Source organism: Argentina silus (genome assembly GCF_951799395.1).
Source record: "Argentina silus genome assembly, chromosome: 9".
Taxonomy (NCBI): domain Eukaryota; kingdom Metazoa; phylum Chordata; class Actinopteri; order Argentiniformes; family Argentinidae; genus Argentina; species Argentina silus.
In genome coordinates, this window is record NC_139663.1 from 6,821,121 (window position 1) to 6,837,716 (window position 16,596).

The following is a 16,596-nucleotide window of genomic DNA, read 5'->3' on the forward strand; positions in this document are numbered from 1 at the left end:
ATCTCTGTGTTTAATGATCATCTTGCTCACTGCGATCACATTAGCCATCATATCAATCACTGATCATATTAATAGCCATGTACATCATGGGGATCACATTAATACTCATATCCATCATTGTGATCACTTTTGGGAGAGAAATGTCATTTGCTTCAGAGAGCCTCCAAACCCTGCATGAGAAAAACCTCCAAGTGACCAGAGTAGTTAGCTGGAGCCTGATCACAGCTACACTACAGCACTACAGCCCCACTGCTCTGGGGACTCATTTAGTAGGGAAAGGAGAAACAATGCTTAATGTTCCATAATCTTCCCTTCTCCATAATTCAACGGATGTTCAGCACCACCCCGAGCCCCCCTCTGGGGATCTGACTGAAACAAACACACACGTACAATTTCTCTAGGAAATGAGGAGAGAGCGGGAAGAGCACGGGAAGAGAGGGGAGGGGCCGAGGACAAAAGGGAATGATCTAAATCCTCGCAAAGCTTGCCTGATACATTTAAGAGCAGCATAAATAACTGAGCTGACTGCAGTTTAATTGAATCAATTAATAGCAGAGCTGTGTCTCTGTGGAGGAGTCCAGAGCATGGGCATAGGCGGGGCCATGGAAGAGCTGCCCTGTCAATGGCCCAATCCAGTCATACATAGAGTGCTTCAGGGAAAAAAAGAGAGAGCTGCTAACTGAATTGATTTTCTGTGCGGACTGGAAAGGGCAGGGAGCATACAGGCAGTCGTTGACTGCAGAGCACAGGCAATGTCTTCACTCCCACACGCAGAGGAGATCAATAGCACTACACACACACACACACACACACACACACACATACACACACACACACATGCAGGCACACGCCCACAAACACACACACAGTTACACACAAACTTTGCTCCGAGCACCGCCGCAGGTTACCTAGGAACAAAGGCACTGCCACTTTCACACACTGCAGAAGAGGGGCTTCAGATGTTGCACAACATTACCACCCAGTAGGCTCTCACTCATTCCTCATTTAGTGATTCTCTGTCTCTCTCTTCTGTCCTCCTGATCCTTCCACCAGGTCTGGTCCATGGATGGGTACTTTAAGGGGCGGCGTGTTCTGGAGTACCGCACCATGAACGACTTCATGAAGGGACAGAACTTCGTCCAGCACCTGCTGCCCCACCCCTGGGCAGGCACGGGCCACGTGGTCTACAACGGCTCCCTGTACTACAACAAGTACCAGAGCAACATCATCATCAAGTACCACTTCCGCTCCCGTAGCGTGCTGGTGCAGCGCAGCCTCAGCGGGGCGGGCTACAACAACACCTTCCCTTACTCCTGGGGCGGCTCGTCCGACATCGACCTGATGGCTGATGAGAACGGCCTGTGGGCGGTCTACACCACCATCCCCAACGCTGGCAACATCGTCATCAGCCGCCTGGAGCCCCAGACCCTTGAGGTGCTTCAGACGTGGGACACAGGCTTCCCCAAGCGCAGCGCCGGAGAGTCCTTCATGATCTGTGGCACGCTCTACGTCACTAACTCCCACCTGGCCGGGGCCAAGATCTACTTCGCCTACTACACCAACACCTCCACCTACGAGTACACGGACATCCCCTTCCACAATCAGTACTCCCACATCTCCATGATGGACTACAATCCTCGAGAGAGGGTCCTGTACACCTGGAACAACGGACACCAGGTGCTCTACAACATCACACTGTTCCAGGTCATTAAGACTTCTGGGGACTAGGAGCCCACCAGACACACAAAACTACTGCTGTTACAGATGGGGAGGGGAGGTGTGGAGCGGGGGTGGGGTGGGGTGGGGTGGGGGGTGGTGGTGGAGGAGGCTTGGACTTTTTTAAAGCATTTCAATCTTCATAGAGTGCTACTGTTCACATTCTGAAAAAATACACTCCGACAGCGAGGTCGGTAAAGATGTACGGACTGGCCTTTTTCTTTTTTTTCTTTCTGTGATGAGTAAGCATGGTTCTTTTTATTTGTGATGAGAAATAAATATTGACCTTTACCATTTAAGACTTTGTCCTTCATTGCGGCGTCCGCCTCTTGAGTTGAGCACATCCACCATCTCTTCTCTAATAAGGCTGAAAAAAGATAGCGGGAGGAAGGTTTTGCTCAACAACCGCCACTATAAATGTAACACCACTACAACAGTAAATAACAAGAACATCAACACCTCTCATTACTTTTACCCCTGAAATGGAAACATTTTGACATCTCCCATGGTTTCCAAGGTGATGTGTCAGTGAAAGAAAGAGAGAGGTGGATAAGGAAAAGGTGAGGAGAGTGTGTGTGTATGTGTATTTGTGTGTGTGTGTGGGGGGGGGGGGGGGGGGGCAGGGGGGGAGGAGAGAGCGAAAGAAGGAGAGAGATGAAGATGAGAAGAGAAATGTGACAGTGTTAGCATTCGGGCAGTGAAATTAGGCCCCAGGCGACATTGACGCCTGCTGTTGTTGTTTGCATTTGTCGAGCTTCAATCTGCTGCCATCTCTTTAAAACTATACCTCTCCTGCAGACCTCTCTGCAGAAGGATGCTCAGACGCAGTGCACACAGTAAGACACTCCCTGCATAAAATTCAGAGTTCGCAGACCTTTTATTTGTCCTGTTTATGCAATGCCAATGAAAATCAAAAACCTGTACCTTTATTCCAGGAGCTTCATTGAGATTCAGGTTATCTCTGTTGGCCAGAGGAGACTTTGGCAGAAAAGAAAAAAGGGCCCATTGTGACTTTGTTTTGATTTTATTCATTTATACAGGATGTATGGATTCATTTTTTTTCATTCAAGCAACCTGATGGACACAAGAGAAAAGAATAGGAGATTCAACCCATGAGATGGTCTAGAGTAACCATGGTGATCCTATTCATTGTAAGTGACCTTTCTATCTATCAGCCTTCCTGCTGACGGGGACCCTGATGAGTTCACAGACAGCGCTGGCTGACATTTTCCTGCAGGAGGACGTCTCAGAGCACAGGATAATACACAACTCCCATCATGACCTTCAGATGAAGGGATAAGAAATAAAGGGATAAATAAAATGTCTCAACAACCCTCCTCTCAGGCTTCAAACACAACAGTCTCATACAGACCCACCTCATTCACATGGAGAATGACAGGCGATTAAATATGTCATACTCATGTAATGTGAAAACAAAGCACTGAAAACCTCAGAATGACTCAGAAACAGCCCAGAAACACGTTTCATGGCCAGGTCTAATTGCTAATCCATTTGAGTGAACGAGGAGATGAAATTTACAGCTGTGTTGCAATAGAGGGAATAATTATGCGTGAAATGAGTTTGGGATCGTGACAGTTGGACTTTCAAACAGGCACACACACATATACACACATATACACATGCACTCATATGCACACGCACACACTGCACTCATGCTATTTAAAAAAAAACATCCACATATACATGTTGTATACATGAACACAACAAGGACAGATTAAGAGGTGTTTCAACAGAAGAAGAAAAATCCTTGCAAAGCAAGTTATTGAACATCCACTGACAAACATACAAAAGTTTGCTTTCACATGACTTTGTGGTCCAAAGTGGTTCTTTCATTGGAAGCCAGCATTAATACACAGCAGCAATCCAATCGGAGTGTTGAAACCTGGAGTGGCATAGCTGGGCTTGATTCAGTCAGGAAGTGCCTATAAGCATGCATGTCCACATGCACTCGGCCTGATTGAGTCGTAGAACCGATGGAGCCGGTGTGATGGAGAGCACAGGCTGAGCTGAAAGGGAGGAACACACAAGCTCCCTTCTCCCAGATTAATCATGCATCCGTCCACAGGAATAAGAGTATTCTATATAAAAACACAAGCCGCCATTCATCTGCATCTCCTCCCAAAGATGCACTGCAGTTTAATTAAGACTTACAGCCTGAATGTAGACTCTGACAGCTGGTTTATATCCGGCCAATTAAAAACCTCAGTTATCCTTCCTATCCTTGGCAGCAAGGCCAACAAACACAGCAGCCATTCCTCTACCAGGTCCTATTCACCCATCCGTCCCCCTGCTCTGTTCACTCTGTTGGAGCGCTCTCATTAAACGTTCCCTCGGTCATGGTTCTCCTCTCGTTTACTCACCTTCTACACCACCAACAAACGTATTCTCTCCGCCCTGCGTCAGTATGGAATGAGTCTGGAGAACATCCAAGTCGGTTTTGAGTCCTCGTTTCTGTCACGATGAAGCCGAACTCATGTTTGGCTTTGCGATGTTTTCCCTTTGTCGCCTCATTCATCTCCCAGCTAAAGAGGGATGAAAAGGCACAGGGAGGTGGAGCAGAGGGAGCAGAGGAAGTTTTATTCCGCTCATCTCCACGGAGACTCTGCTCTTTAATTGGCTCTGTAATTGTGTTTTTGAGCTCCCATTGATTCAGCACTCCCAGCCCTAATCTCATTAGCCCCTGATTTGTGAAGGACAGTAAAGCTGGAATATTTTGGGCCGCAGCCACGGGTCATTTGGTTTTATAACCTTGATGTTCTGACATCGCACACTTCATTGAGACAGTAAAGATTTACCATGAAACACGGTGCCACAGGGGCTCCTGCTCCTCCAATTTCCCTCTGTAATTAAGGTGCTGCTGGTGGACAGTGCTGAGGGCTCAGCCAGGCTGGGGCAGGGCCTGGGTAAGGGGGAGAAAATTGTAGCTCATATGTTTTACCATAGTTAGACATAAAAATGCCCCATTGGGCTATAGAAAAATGTAGCTCAAATGTTTTACCATACTTTGATTGATAGATAGATAGATAGATAGATAGATAGATAGATAGATAGATAGATAGATAGATAAATACTTTATTGATCCCAGAGGGGAAATGAAGGCATTACAGCAGCTCACATCACAAACAACAGTGCAACGTGGTTGTAGTAGTCTGTTGCTAAAGGAGCTTCTCTGCTCTGCCACAGTGTCATGTAGGGGACGGGAGGGCCAGGAGTTTGTCCTCATCCTCCTATAGGCCACCTCCTCCACAGTGTCCAGGGTGACACCGAGGACAGAACCAGAACCTTTCCTAATAAGCTTGTTCAGCCTCTTGGTGTCACTTTCCTTGATGCTGCCCCCCCCAGCATACCACTGCGTACAGCACTGCACTGGCCACCACCGACTGGTAGAACATGTTCATGATCCCAATCATGGTTTGGGTCATCATGTAATGTTTAATATAGTTACAGTATGAACTTTTGAGAAAGTATGGTGTGCTATATAATGCTTTATCTTTGTTGTGGTGGTATACCTTGTCTTGACTCCTTAAGATAGTTGAAATAATGTAGTTGTCTTCATAAGAGTAGAAGTAGGTTGATCAGGAGAAGATACAGTATGGAGATGGCGGTAAACCAGCCTAATAACCAGTAAATTAATTTACCAGTGATGTACTTAAGACTGTGGTATTACCAGAGCTACAGATCTCATCAAATGGAACAGCTTTAATAATTTCAACTCTCCTTGTCTGAATTCAGCCTCATCTCTTTTCAGATTGTCAGCCATTCATTTGTGAAAGGAGGGAATAGAGGCATTTGAAATCATCATGGTCCCTCTGCTCCTTCCACTTACCAGTATGTTCTTTGTCTTACCTCCCACTCCATTTTCTTGTAGAAAATGCATCACCAGCCAGGCACACAGTGACTTTATTCATGAAGAATAAACTGTCTGGTCCCCTTGGTGGGTGTGGGTGTACAGTATATGGGACGATGTTGAAATATACAAACTGAGTGTTAACTGAGCTGCTTCATTGACGTGGAGCCATAACAGGATATAACTTACATCAAATGCTTCAATCTTAAGTGGAATCTTTAGAGGGGAGAGGATGTGTATGACAGAGAGACAGGGAGACAGGGAGATAATAGGGTGAGATCCAGGCTAGGTGAGCAGAGTAGGAGAGATCAGAGGGCTTTCTACTGTATGTCAGTGAGATGAGGTGTTATTCTCTCGTCTGCAAGATCAAGAGAAGAGGATCGCTGAAAGAGAGAGAATCTCTTCCCTTCTGCTTCTCCTTCCACCGCTTCTACATTCCATGATAAATGAGGACATTTTCTGAGAGCAAATGAGAAAGAAGCAGTGTCTTAGAAGACTAGAGGGGCTGTAGCTGAGAGGTGGGAAACAGGAGCAGGCCCATTTTAAAACACCACAGAGCTGTGACTAAACATGGAACTAATTGCAATGAGTCCAGAGGGCCAAGCCTCCAAAGACTCTCCTGACTGCCTTCTTCATACTCTCATACTTTTTTTTACTCTTACCCCTTTATACTTCTACTCTTTTTTTTACTCTTACTCTCATATTTTCTCTCTCTCTCTCTCTCTCTCTCTCTCTCTCTCTCTCTCTCTCTCTCTCTCTCTCTCTCTCTCTCTCTCTCTCTCTCTCTCTCTCTCTCTCTCACACATACACACACACACACACACTATAATGTATACAGTGGTCTGGTATGAGGTTGGGGTGAGTAAATTATCATTCCACACACAACTGTTGTATAATTCATAAATACATGAATCTTCATTATATCTAACATTCATATAATGATTTTAACATACTTCACACGTACATACAAAGATATTCAGCCTTGATGTTTAATAGGGGGTTAAACAGTCGTTTATGAATATGTGTGAATTCATATTTCTGGGTGTATTTGTATTCAATGTGAATGAGGAGGAGTTCCCACTCCAAATGTTTAGGGTGGGAGGGTACCTCAAAATAACTGTTTATAAAATATGCTGAGGCATCTAAACTCTCCACAGTGTCTCCTGGGAAATGTTGTTTTTCCTTGCTACCACTGCAACACCACAGAGCCCCACCCCTGTCACCTCCAAAGCAACACAAAGTAATGGTAATTAAAAACAGCACCATCACTCACCCCCTCCATCTCCCCTCCAACCCCCAGCCTCATAAACACTGCAGGAGGCACGCACCATGCTTCATTAATATGCAAATTGGGGCTAGGCCGTGATCACAGTGCTTTACTGATCCCGTTATTAAATTAATTTCCCCAAAACGAGCCGCAGGAGCTACTGAGCTAGTCGATGTGTTTTCCTCCTGTCTGCGCATATCAATGAGCCGTTATCAATTTTACATTCATCACAGCAGGAGGATGTCAGCCAGGGAGACAGAGGGGACTGTCTGAGTGCTGGCATCACCATCCCACTCTTGTCAGCAGGCCACCCCGCTCCTCTCCTCTCCGCACCGCAGTCACAGTCACAGCCACTCACAGGACCGTCCATCAGCCCGGACACACTGGGACACACTGTGACACACTGTGACACGGTGGGCCACACAGGACCCCTACTGGCCCCATGCCCTGCTCCCCGCCCTGCTCCCCGCCCTAGCTCCACTCACAACCCACTTTTCATTTGTTCACTGTGGCAGCTTAGCTATATCCAGAGGGAAGAGTTGATCAAGTGGTTTGCAGTTGCAGCAACAGGTGTTTTCAGGCCCAAATGCTGCAGTCACAAAGGAGCAGGTTTGCCTTATAGCACTGCACTCAATGGGATATGACTTGGGATACACTGGTCCCAGTTACACACACAGGCACGAATGTACATTCACATGCAAGTGCGCACACTCACGCAAACTCACACCCACACACTCTGCATGCAGGGGGTGGGCGCCAGAAGTACATGGAGTACCCTTTGTCCCTTCAGTCAATGGATAGCACAATGCTAACCATTGCCCTACTTTTTTACTTTCTCTGTCTTTGACACATAAGAACCCCCCCCCCCGTCACACACACACACACACACACACACACACACACGGACACACACGGACACACGCACACTGTCACTGTCTGTGCCACAAGCTTTTGCGAATGACTGACTTGCTAAGGTCAATTCAACAAACACAGGGCAAGACAGGTGAAATGAGGGTGTCCTCCTGGGTTGTGTGCGAGAAGGGCTTTGCTGTTTGTTTTGCTCCACTTCCTTTATTTGTGTCTGGGTTGACCTTGGGCAAAGGCTCGAGTGTGGGGACATCAGCAAACCGGTTAGCAATCGTTAGAGCAATTACTAGGAAAACATGGGGCCACAGGGAGCAATTATGTGCTTTGTGTTTACAATCCTCCACTAGAGACCTGTGAGGAACAAAGAAGCGAAGAAGAGAGGGTGAGAAAAAGAGGAAGGGAAGCGAGGACAGAGGAGAGGAGAGAACAGGAGAGAACATCTGCAGAGACAGCAGGTGAGGACGGTGGGTACAAAGGAGAGTGGGGAGGAATTTTAAGAGCATACAGCTGCATAAGGGAGAAGAGTATCGAGGAGCAGTGAAGAGCAACGAAGGAAGAAAACAGCCAATAGGGTCTCTTCACCGAGCATTACCATCCTCTGTAATAACTTGTCTTTTCAAACATTGCGTTTCAAACCTCCAGGGCATGAATTTCAAATGGTTCTGCTTCCCCCTCTTCCTCCCCACGTATCTCCGTGCACAAGAGCAGGCCTGGCAGCAGAGCTGTGCTGAGTCCGGGCTGATAAGAACGAGGTGGAGGAGGTCACTGGGCTCACTGTATTGAGACATCTGGTCAATTCAATTTCCTTAAGGACACTGGTCAATCAGAACATTTCCTGTCATAGCCAACTCCTCATGCCCTTTTGTCTCTCTCACAGGGGGAAAGGGATGAAGAGGGAGAGAGGGGGGGGGCCTCTGCAATGGAATCTTAATTTCCTGTTTCTGCCAATTGTAACCAGTGATTAAACTGTAATGGCACCTCAAGAGAGAGAGTGGGGAACATCAGAGAACAGTCTTCACAAACATATTCAGCAAAGCTTGAACACTAAGACAAACAAACTAACACCGCGGGGACAGGGGCTCTGTGAGAAGAGTGGAATCAGCAGCTCCTAAGCCTTTTCATTATTCATACTCGTTTGTATTTGCTCAACGGAGCGGCGGCACACACACACACACACACACACGCCTTACTGTGCACTGTGGATCCCCATGGGAGAGGAGGACTGGGTGGGAGAGTGAGGCTGAGGGACCTCCGTGTCTCTAAGAGAGAGGTAGAAGGGACAGGGGAGAAGGGACAGGGGAGAAGGGACAGGGGAGAAGGGACAGGGGGAGAAGGGACAGGGGAGAAGGGACAGGGGAGAAGGGAGAAGGGACAGGGGACAGGGGAGAAGGGACAGGGGAGAAGGGACAGGGGAGAAGGGACAGGGGGAGAAGGGACAGGGGAGAAGGGACAGGGGGAGAAGGGACAGGGGAGAAGGGACAGGGGAGAAGGGACAGGGGAGAAGGGACAGGGGAGAGGGGACAGGGGAGAAGGGACAGGGGCGGAGGGACAGGGGAGAAGGGACAGGGGAGAAGGGACAGAGGGAGAAGGGACAGGGGAGAAGGGACAGGGGAGAAGGGACAGAGGGAGAAGGGACAGGGGAGAAGGGACAGAGGGAGAAGGGACAGGGGAGAAGGGACAGGGGGAGAAGGGACAGAGGGAGAAGGGACAGGGGAGAAGGGACAGGGGCGGAGTGACGCCGCTGAAACAGGAGCCCTGCAGCTCTGACAGGAGACTAGGACCCTGTGATCACACGTCAACCTGGAACTAAATGAAAGATTTAACGTCCTGGCCTACTTACAGCAAACACAGCCAAGCATTGCCTTGTTATTTTAACGGCTGGAGTTAAATTTTTAATGCAGGCATATGGTCACACTATATTCAACCCACTTGCTCCACTCCCTTCATCTCTTTTCTCTCTCCCCACCCTTTTTCTCTCCTTCTCTCTCACCCCCTACCTTTCTCATCATTGCTCCTACTGAGTCGTGGTGAGAGTTTGATGAAGCCATCTGCACTAGTGGCAGTATAGAGGAGTAATGATTAAAGGAATGACTACTGTATTATTAGGCCTTGGAATGGACAGACAGCGATGATGGGTCATACTCTGCCAGTTGGAACCGTGATGCATAGCACTGTGGAAAGCTGTGATTTCTAATCTGGAAGGCCAGAAAAGTAACTGTATACTTCTCTCTACTTCTCTCTTCTCTCTACTTCATCCATTTAATTTCTATAATAAACACCGGAAATAATGCACCCTTGAAAAGTTGCCATATTGGAGAAGTTTGATAGTTATTTGTTATTTTGAGCCTTGAGAGCCTTAATGCATACATCTCTATTCTGGAAGAGAAGCCTTTGGCATAGTTGTGAATTATCTCTTCATCGTGTGTGTGTGTGTGTGTGAGAGAGAGAGCGAGAGAGCGAGAGAGCGAGAGAGAGAGGAGAAGGAAACATAATAAAAGCATTTATCTTCCTTTGGAACAGACTTAACTGAGGAGGAAAATCGATGCACAATCCACATAACTACTTCTACGACTGTTCAACTGCATTGGCCATAATCACAACTGGGATTTTATTGATGACGCAAAGGGTAATGCAAATATAAGAGGAACATTTCTCTAGTAATTTGTTGATTAATGAATCCTGTAGATACAGCTGTTTATGTGGTTGCATAATCAATACTATATGCATTTTGGCAGCCTATACAGATAAGCAGTTCAAGCCCAATGGAACAGCTACAGTAGGATTAAAGTGTGTTTGGGGACTTAGAGAGTGGATGATGAGAAACAGGTAAATAAATCCTCCATTGAGGCAGTGAAAAAGGAAAGCGAGGGATGAAAGAAGAGGTAGTGATGAGCGGGTCTAAAGGAGAAGAAGAGAGGCTGATGAAGTGATTACAGGGTTTAGAGGTAGAGAAAGGGAAGGGATGGACTCCCACGAAAAGCAAACAGCTTTGGATGCAATGATTCTTTTGCTCATTTCCTTCTATTCAAAACTCAGACTGGTCTTTCCAGGACAATGACGATACTCGCGTACATATTCCAGCAAAAAGCAAATATATGCAACAAGTTTCTCTCTCACTCACTCACTCACTCTCACACACACACACACACACACACACACACACACACACACACACACACACACACACACACACACACACACACACACACACACACACACACACACACACACACACACACACACACACACACACACACACCCTTAATAGGACACATTAGTGGAGTTTGTTCATTATCTAAACACAAAACCCAGCTGAAGAGTGGGAGGATACTTGAGGCCTGCAGTTTCTATGGAGATGGTGCCTGGATCACACGGCGAGGACGGCAGGCACAGACAGAAGCGATCAGAGGTCATCCTTTATTACATTTCTCATCAGCCAACTGTCATTCCTGCTATCTCACACCACGTTACCCTGTGAAGATGTTGGAGAGGAGCAGATTTATGCAGAAGTGTGTGTACCTGCTTGTGTGTGTGTGTGTGTGTGTGTGTGTGTGTGTGTGTGTGTGTGTGTGTGAGAGAGAGAGAGAAAGAGAGAAGGAAGGGCGGAGGGAGGGAGCAACAGAGGCGGCAGACTTGAACAATGTCACTCAGGGACTCTCTAGAGCTTTATTACCCAGACAGCAACAACAACTCAGCCATGAGAAAAGCAAACATTTCGCACAGGTTTTTCCTCCTCTGCCTGCTCCCTCCCCCCACCCCCCACCCCCCTCTCTTCCCCTTTCAGCTTCCTCCTTCTCCCTCTCTCCTTCCCTTCTTATCTCTCCCTCCTCACCCTGTCCCTCTCCCTCACTAGCTGTCTTTCTCTCTCAGAGTTGTCTCTAACGTTGTCAGTGATGCTGTAACCCGAGTGAGGGTCACTGCTTTGAGGCTGAACCTCCCTCTGCATGGCTGACAGGTTAGCAGAGAGGGAGGAGAGAGAGAGAGAGAGAGAGGATGGGTCAGGGCTCCCTCTTGCCCAGCAGGAGAGAGGGAGAAAGCAGGGAGGAGGAGGAGGGCAGCATGGAATCTTGAGAGTAAGCTTGACATCCAGAGGTCTTCACAGAGAAGACCGAGTGTAACGGAATTCATAACACATCAGTCCAGCTTCCAGTCCACCACAGTGAAGACATGCGCCACTGCCAGGCCAAGCTGAAAGGAACATGTGAGTGCATGTGTCTTGTATGTGTGCAGTACACCCATGCATGAAATAGAGTTTACAGCAGACCTGACTGAGACCTGACCTGACATGTGTGCCTTCCACAATTAATATCATACACACTTGTAAATATGCATAGGATTAGAATCGTGTCAGACACACACGAGTGCACGCTCTGTGTGTGTGTGTGTGTGTGTGTGTGTGTGTGTGTGTGATACATCTATAGGACTCGGGGGGGGGGGGTAATGTAACCAAAGGCATCCCACTGAGCTTCGAAGTGGGTGAGCAGCAGAAATGCGAATGGGAGAGTGTCATGGTGCAGCAGATGAGTGAGAGATTGAGGTCGTCCTGCCTCCTGATCTTCATTATGCGTTGAGAGACGGAGGCAGTCTGTGCAAAGCCTGCCACTTCACACACTGCCAAATATCTCATCAGTATCTCCCACATATTTCTAAATGCATATGACATTATTGGGACATATTTCATTGAAAACAGCAAAAAGTACAAAGACCTCCTTGAAATCTACTATATCAGGTTTAGTGGTGAAAAACACAGAATGACGTTCCAGTCATTCTTAAGTTATTTATTTATATGTTGTATCTGTATATCGTAGTTAATTCATAGTGTACTGGTGTATTGGTGCTATATGCGGCTGACATATCACTTTTATTACTACGTAATTTGTATAATGAAATTCATTAACAAATCAATGCAGATTAAACAAAAGCTGTTCTGAAGTATTCATTACTCTTGACTTATCTGTCTGCTCTCTGGAGAGTTGGGACTAATTGATCAGATTTGGGTCATCGCCATAGGGTTAGTCTGGGCCAAAAGGGGAAAATTTGATTATGTGTCAAACTCCGATCCTACCCCTGAGGTCCAGAAATCTGACTAAAACATGAGCAGCTTCCATCTGCCTACTGTGATAATTTACATACTGGCATCATTTGCATACATACAGCAGTACACAACCCCTGTGGCCCGGCCCACCAGTCAGCTACACTGGGGCTCAATACTGGCAGGAACAACTCTTGGCTTCACCATTCTCATGACTTAAGCTACCAACAGAGACCTTACCTGAAATATAACCAGATTGCTCACTTTCTGTAGATCTGTGATCATTCTTTCTCTTAATAGTGAAATATGTCTGAGTCCCCGTTCATATTCCTCTCTCATGCTCACACATACATACACGCACGCGCACGCACACGCACACGCACACACACACACACACACACACACACACACACACACACACACACACACACACACACACACACACACACACACACACACACACACACACACAAGCAGGTCCACAGTAATGGAGTAACGGATGGCAGGTGTGCTAGATTTCAGTGTGCCTCCCGGGACTCAGGAGATTTAATTAACCTCCCAGCTGGCCTGTTCCCTCTATGCACATCAGCAGTGAAATATAAAACATGCATATGGTCCCCTGCTTTTTAACACACCTTCATAGAAAATAAATTACACGCATGGGCTACTGGAAGCCAACTTTATGCATAACAATAATCCAGGGCTCATGCTTATGCCGACAGTGCAAAAATATGCAAAAAAAAACATCTTGTATGATACGTCGGCCCACAATACCAGACAAAGACCCTCCATTGCCTCCTTTCTTAGTAGAACAGTGACAACTCCACCCCAGCCACCAGCATGGCATAATGGCTTTGCCCATGGCAAAGCCATTAAGCCATAATGAAGAGCATATACCGAATGTGGACCCTTAGAAATTGCCACAGTGCATGGTGCTGTAACTCACTGTAATCTCTCTCCACAACACACGATACATAAATCATAACACCAGCCGTTATTGATGATACTCTTTTCTATTTGTGCGACTGTGAGCAACTTTACCAGCACACATGGCTTGCATGGAGGCAGGTACGTCTAATTGAATTTGGTTATACATTATAGATAAGAGCTTTCTAATTATGCTGCTTCTTTCTATTCTTCATTTGAATGCATTTTAATGAAATGAGAATGGGAAAATTAATCAACGAAGGAAGCACAGGCACTGAGGATACCACTGTAGCCAACCTTCACAACTCCCTGGATCTGCTTTTGACACAGAGAGCAGCTCTTTTCCGAGGCTGAATACCAAACAAAGACCACCTGGACAACCCTTAGTTCTTTAGGCTATATCTACTGGCTGACTGGCAGCCTTAGCTCGGCCCTGAGACTCCCTGCAACTGAGGTGATTTCTGCTCATGTCAGCACTGACAGAGAAAGGGAGTAGGGAAACAACAGTAATACACCAACACAAAGGGAATCTTCATACGAGTTCTAATGGATACATGGCCAACACAAGAACAAGACAAGCTGCAATGACAATTTCCCATTGTACTAAGTTTTACTTTTAAAAGGCCTCCGAATGATTTGGCATCAGCATTCTGTTGTTGTTGTTGTGTTGCCAATGTGCCTCATTTGAATTTCAATCTGGGACGGAGAGAGAGAGAGCACGAGAGACAATAAGAGTAGCAGACGGAGTGAGAGAAGGAGAGAGTGAGGTAGAGGAGGGCGCCGCAGCAACAAGTCCAATCAGTCACAGATGAGAGTCATTTGTCTCAGTCTGGGGGGCACTCATTCAATTATTCTCTAACTGTTTGCCTTGGTGGAAACAGAGACACACCAGCGCTGGTATTGATTCATTTCTTTTTATACAAAAAAGAAAAGAAAAAAGAAGCTAGGCTAGGACTAAAACAGCCTAAAGCATAAAGGGCCGGTTTCACGGACAAGGCTTAAGCGTAGTCCCAGACTAAAAAGCCTGTTTGAGCCGTCTTAACTCAAAGCTTGCACAGACTTATCTTAAAATAGTCATAGATTTAGCCTGTTCTGGATTAAACAAAGCCGATTGCAATAGGGAGGATTAGAGCTACTCTAGGACTAAATTGAAGCTTAAAAGAATCCTTCAAAGAGGCAGGTTTAACTTCTGCTTAGTACTGTTTGTGAGGGAGCATGGATTATTTGGAATATCTAAATGAAGACCAACATGCACTACAGAGGCCAGCCAAATGAGTACTTGTAGATAGTCAATTAAATTACTTTGATGAAATAACTTTTCAAGACCGCTTTCGTATGTACAAAGAAAATGCATTGGAGATAATATCTTTGCTTGAGCCTAGACTTTCCTCTCTGTCTCAAAGAGGAAGGCCTTTACCCAATTCTCTCCAAGTTCTGATCACTTTGAGGTTTTTGGCATCTGGAATCTTTCATCATGAAACTGGTGATTTGTGTGGTGCCAGTAAAGCAACTGTAGAATAGTTCACAAAGCCAAGCCAACTATAAAGTGCAATTTGTTTTAGTAGCGTTTTTTTCATACTCACTAACGTTTTTTTAACTAAATATTTTTGCCTCTGCCATTGTTTTGTCTCAAGATTCACATCAGTAATGGTGTTTTCTATTCCATTCCGGGTTTTTACGAGCACCATTAGACCAACAGCATGGTTCATACTTAACCTAATGAGGCTTAACCCAGGTGTCTCATTTAGGCTTACTTATCTTACTCCAGGACTCCATAGTCTCCGACTAACTAAGCCAAATTTAAGCCATGTTCATGAAAGCTACTTAAATGTCAGAGTTTAACTAGTACATATTAAGTACACTAGTAACCCATTATGGCCTACTTCTGGCTTAATCTAAGCCCTGTGTGAAACCGGCCCAAAGAGTTCTTATCTAAGCCACTGCAAACAAAGACTGCAATGCACAGTATCAGAGAAAGAGTACACACACATGAAGCAGTAATTAATGATTAGTATATATGTGAAAGTTGAATTATAGTAATAAGTGTGTATGTGTGAGTGCATGTGTCTGTCTGTCTGTGTGTGTGTAAGAGAGGGAGATGGAGAGTAAGCTGTGTGGGACATTGCAGTAAATCGTTAACTCTGAGAACAGCGTAAATTGCTGACTCATGTAAAGAACAGGAGCCCAATTACACCCGAGGAATGCCTGGCACCCCTCTTGTGATTGAACTGCTGTTTGGGCTTCTAGCAGCAATTTGTTATTTCAAGAATTTTTTCGGAATGTGTTCAAACATAAAGCAAACGTCTGGGGTTGAGAGGCTGAAAGTAGTGCTGTGACAACGAGCATTTACACTCCAAATTAAGCCCTTGCTCATGTTGGCAGTTATGTTTCCTCTGAATGTTTTCTTTGTGTTTGTGCCCTTGCGTTACCTACAAACTTTTCCATCACATTTACTCTGCAGTAAATAGGTCTGGATCCAGAGTGCCCAGCTCTCCCACATTATAAAAAGCATAATTCAGAGACCAATGCTGAGAAAAGGCGACAGAAGAAGTAATTTGTTGTGAAAATGGCCCACGTGTCTTTATCAGAGGGGGTTCTAATAGGAGGAGAGGTGGCTGCACTGACATGAATAGAACTTTAAGTGATGATTCTCTGGAAAAGTGACTTCAGCGTCTTCATGCTGCCACATGGTGCGGCATCTACAAGTCTGTGTGGTGCGGAGACTGAAGGCTGACGTGTGTCTGAACATAAAAAATTAGACTTTTTGCAAAATGGTGGCAAAGCACTTCAGCAGAAAAGATTGTAGCAAACGTGCATAAATGGATACACTTCAAATGTTGAGCTTGGAGATAGGAGGTTTACTGTGATGGCTGGGTTTACTGATTGTGGCATACAATATGGACCCATTTTACACAGCAA

At 46.0% G+C, this 16,596-nt stretch overlaps 1 protein-coding gene across 2 annotated transcripts in view; it reads left to right on the top strand.

Annotated features, from left to right (window-relative positions):
- olfm2a (olfactomedin 2a) overlaps window positions 1–1,728 on the top strand; it is a gene marked incomplete at both ends in the record, with an annotated part of 17,087 nt that extends 15,359 nt beyond the window's left edge. For both annotated transcript variants that reach the window (XM_083676747.1, XM_083676748.1), the window contains one exon: window positions 1,054–1,728. In XM_083676747.1, the coding sequence (XP_083532873.1) occupies window positions 1,054–1,728 (675 nt within the window). The remainder of the gene's footprint in view (window positions 1–1,053) is intronic.
- Between the last annotated feature and the right edge of the window lie 14,868 nt (window positions 1,729–16,596).